This window comes from Lactuca sativa, chromosome 6 (assembly GCF_002870075.4).
Source record: "Lactuca sativa cultivar Salinas chromosome 6, Lsat_Salinas_v11, whole genome shotgun sequence".
Classification (NCBI taxonomy): domain Eukaryota; kingdom Viridiplantae; phylum Streptophyta; class Magnoliopsida; order Asterales; family Asteraceae; genus Lactuca; species Lactuca sativa.
Window position 1 is genome coordinate 36,091,451 of NC_056628.2, and position 4,449 is coordinate 36,095,899.

General features: G+C 33.8%; 1 protein-coding gene across 1 annotated transcript; it reads left to right on the forward strand.

Annotated features, from left to right (window-relative positions):
- The first annotated feature begins 2,290 nt into the window (after positions 1–2,290).
- Positions 2,291–4,292, forward strand: LOC111894166 (phenylacetaldehyde reductase). The gene is made up of 6 exons (XM_023890252.3): positions 2,291–2,505; positions 2,653–2,822; positions 2,922–3,113; positions 3,205–3,367; positions 3,499–3,682; positions 3,907–4,292. The coding sequence occupies exons 1-6, from the start codon at positions 2,382–2,384 to the stop codon at positions 4,040–4,042; spliced, it is 969 nt and encodes a 322-aa protein (XP_023746020.1). The 5' UTR covers positions 2,291–2,381; the 3' UTR covers positions 4,043–4,292.
- The last annotated feature ends 157 nt before the right edge of the window (positions 4,293–4,449 follow it).

Sequence of the window (4,449 nt, forward strand, 5' to 3'; positions counted from 1 at the left end):
GTGATTTTCCTATTATATCATACACATTACTTGAAATTGATTGATTTTACAAATTAAAAGATGGAATAGCAACATTTGATTTGAAAGCTCGAAGTAAACCAAACATATACACACTATAGAATCGAAGTAGTTGATTACCTGCTCTTATAATTTCCCATCCTGCTTCCCAATTCGGTTGATAAACACTCCCGATACGCCAACCCAAGTAGATCATCTTCAACAAACACCATTTGAAAGTCCATGGTTTTCAAAAAGAAAACATTTGGAGATAATGATTGGAAAGGAACAAAAGGGAAAACAGAGAATCAGTTATATTACCTTCAATTTATGTCATCACCACCGTCAAACAACACACATGAATCGAGAACCCCTGTGGGTTCGATTTATGCCCTCCGTCTGTGGAATTCTTTCAAGAAAACCAACAGTATCCTTTTCCTTCTTTGACAATATTGTAATCGAAACAGATAAGGTAATAAGGCGGTGTTGATAACCCTAAACAACGCAGGTGGCCAAACGAGAAGCAAACATGCAATAAAAACAACCAATCAACAAAAAATCCAACCGAAAATCAAAAAAACCAAGCCGAGAGGCTCAAACCCAGCCAAATAACCAATACCAGATATCGAGAAAGGCAAAAGGTCGAATTTCTTATCTTGTAGTGAGTCTGGCGGGAGTGGTGGTCTTCATCAAGCCCTAATTGCAGGTCCATATGAGGCGGCTGATGGTGGTGGCGGTGTCGGAAACGAAAAACGTGATCTTGATGAAAAGCCGATGGAGCCTACAATTGATGGAGTCGGGAACGAAAATAGGAAAGCCGCCGGCCAAACCACCTCCGTTGCACGCCCCATGATAAGCGGTGGAAAATGTGTATGTATGTACAGGAAGCAACAGCTACCCAAACACAACTACTAAGGAATCGGTCTTGTCGGCGTAGTTGGGCCGAAATTTAAGAATGAAATTGTCGATAGTAGGGAATGGAGAAACATGGTGGCAGAGGAAATGAAGCGACTGCCGGTGCACTTCTAGGTTTGGATGAAATTATAGCAACAACGTATTAATCGATGATATAGCGGTGGAGCAGTAGATTTGGAGACTGGGCGGTGGTAAAAAAAAATAATGCAGCTATTGTTCATAAGAACACTCTCCTTTAATTATATGTTTAATATGAAGAACAATGATAACTATTGATGCTTTAGCAAGTCAAAAATGGTTTTGGACTTTAGGTGTGAATAACATCTTATTTTAAAATATTATAATTTTTTTTTAAAAAAAATATTAAAGTCTAAAATAAGATTATTCAAAACATTTATAATTAAAAAAAAATATCATGATTTAACATGTTTGTGATTCTTAATTTATTATGACTTAAAATGTATTTTGATTCAAATATTTGATGGTTGTTAATTATATATTTTATGATTCAAAATTAAATTACTCAAAATATATAATTATCTAAAATTTGTTATGTATGAACTTTTTATTTAACTGAATATATTATTAATCTAAAATCATCCAATTAAAAGATAATATGATCCAAAATATTATAATCTATAATTTTATGATTAAAAGATAATATGATCTAAAAATATTATAACCTTGAAAATATAATAATGCTTAATATTTTTATGATTAAAAACTTTTATAAGTATTAAACATTATAAACTTACTAATATTTAGTTCAAAAAAAAAAAAAAAAAAAAAAAAAAAACTAGTGACTTCAAAAATATAAAGTAAAAACATTTAAAAAAAATGACAAAGACTATTTCGGTCAAAAACAATGGTAGAAAATGAAAGAATGTGTGCAATCTGTTTACCAGATAAAACGTAGGAAAATGTATATAACTTATTTTAGAAAACTCCAAGTAATGCATTGTTTCTTTTAACTTGGAAATTAGGCATATTTCCTTATATGATGATACTAGACAAACTGTAGGAAAATGGAAATATATAACTTCATATAAATTTATCCTTAAAGTTTTCTCTTTTAAAATACAAGTTTTTACGATTTTCTTAGGATGTTACTTTATTAGCAACATTTATAACATTTTTGTAATTTATGTATAGCAAAAATGGAAGTGGAACATAGTGGTTTTTTCAAATGGTATGATTGTTTACCCACTATAAGTCACTACACCATGGTGGTAAGTACACATGTTTGCGTCTGATTGTAGTGAGACAATATAATTAATATAGTCGATATGATTAAAGCTGTTTTAATTGAATTCTGGTCACGGTCGGGAAAAAAAAAATAATAAAGTCAAAAAATATCACTAAATTGATTCTTATTTGCCCCTTATGCGGTTACCCGATCATAAGCCTATAAAGAAATCCCAAAATACTACACTTGCACAAAGAGTATTAGGATTTAGGAAGCGAAGAAGATGAGCAAGCAAGGGGAAGGGAAGAAAGTGTGTGTTACCGGAGCTTCTGGTTTTATTGCTTCATGGCTTGTTAAACTCTTGCTTGACCGTGGCTACACTGTCAAGGCCTCCGTTCGTGACCTCGGTCAGTCCCACTCTCTTTCTGGATACCTTTATATATACCATATCATATTTCAGCTGTATCCTATAAGTTATATATTATGGGCTACAATGAAACATACGGTTTCCGATGTGCTCATTCATTTATACTTTTTGATGTCTGCATCTTCAGATGACAAAAAGAAAACGGAGCACTTGCTTGCACTTGATGGAGCCAAGGAAAGGCTTCATTTGTTTCAAGCAGACTTGATGAAACCTGGTTCATTTGATGCGGTTGTTGAAGGATGCGATGGTGTTTTTCATACCGCATCTCCCTTCTTTATTCATACTGCTAACCCTCAGGTGCTCCGTGCCTAACCCTTTATTTGCCTTTTTCCGACCAAAAATGAAAACTGTTTTGATAGTTATGGTAGTTCTTGTGGTCCTGTTTTGTGTGTGTAGGTAGAGCTAATTGATCCCGCAGTGAAGGGGACACTGAATGTTTTGAGTTCTTGTTCTAAGGTTCCATTGATCCGAAGGGTGGTTTTGACTTCATCTGTAGTTGCCCTTATGTATAGTGGTTCTCCATTGACACCGGAAGTTGTAGTTGATGAAAACTGGTTTTCCGATGAAGGATTTTGTAAGGAAACAAAGGTTCGTTCAACGGACCCTTTTCACAGCTTTTTTAGATTAATGTTTGTAACTGGGAAAAAGGAATATAAACACTCAGTTGTTGGGTATTCAGCTGTGGTATCCGCTTTCAAAGACTTTGGCTGAAGAAGCTGCATGGAAATATGTGAAAGAGAATGGCATGGACATGGTTACCATAAACCCTGCAATGGTCGTCGGATCTCTCTTGCAGCCAACTCTTAACACAAGTGTCGCCGTTATTTTCAGATTGATAAATGGTATGCATATGCACTCGCCATTTCAACTAATGAATTAATCTTGTTCCATGTTTTCATTGTGATTTTTCGGCAATGATTCAACTGTGATTTCTGAACTTAATTTGGTTTCTAAAATATTTATTAAAACGCAGCACCAACATACCCGAATATCACCCTTGGGTGCGTTCACGTCAAAGATGTGGCGATCGCACATATTTTGGCATTCGAAACGCCTTCTGCAAGTGGAAGATACTGCATGGCTGAGAGCGTTGTCCATATTTCAGAACTGGTACAGATGCTACGCAAGCTTTATCCTTCGTTCAAGCTCCCTGACAAGTAATGATTAAGCTCTTTATTTTGGTAACCTTCAAGTACGTTCATAAGTGATTAGAAGTTAATGACTTTTGACTCATAAAAATGGATAGATCATTGAGTCGAGTTTGAAGTCAGAAAATCTACACTCCAAATCACAGATTAATTAATTAGCTGGATTTTGTAATAAATATTATCGAGAAATATTGTTATTAGGCTCCTAAATTCGATATATGTGATGACTGCAGGTGTGCAGATGATACTCCATTTGTGAAGTATCAGTTTTCCAGAGAAAAAGCAAGAAGCTTGGGTATTAACTATACACCTCTTGAGGAAGGCATTAAAGAGACCATTGAGAGCTTAAAGGAGAAGAAATTTCTATAACCAATCTGGGAACATGACAAGCTAATCGCAACTATGCAAGTACTGTATCAAGCTAAGTCATCGTACTTCTAGATAACTTAAATAAGACCATCAATTTGTGTTTCTTCTCTTTATTTTTCTTGTTTTGATTGGATTTCTATAACCAACAAAGCACAATTTAATCATCTATAATTTATTGAAGTTTATAAAACTTTATGAAATGACACATAAAAGTTATATGTTTTATAAAACTTTACCTTTTAAATTCTAATGACTAACTCTACAAAGTTTAATGAAATATATTTAAAAAATAATAGTATGTTTGTTTAATGGTCATTGAATTTCAAATATATTGAATTGCAGACTATTCATTGAATTTTAAATACATTGAATGCGGACTTAACATCTTATTATTGTTGAGTTGAATC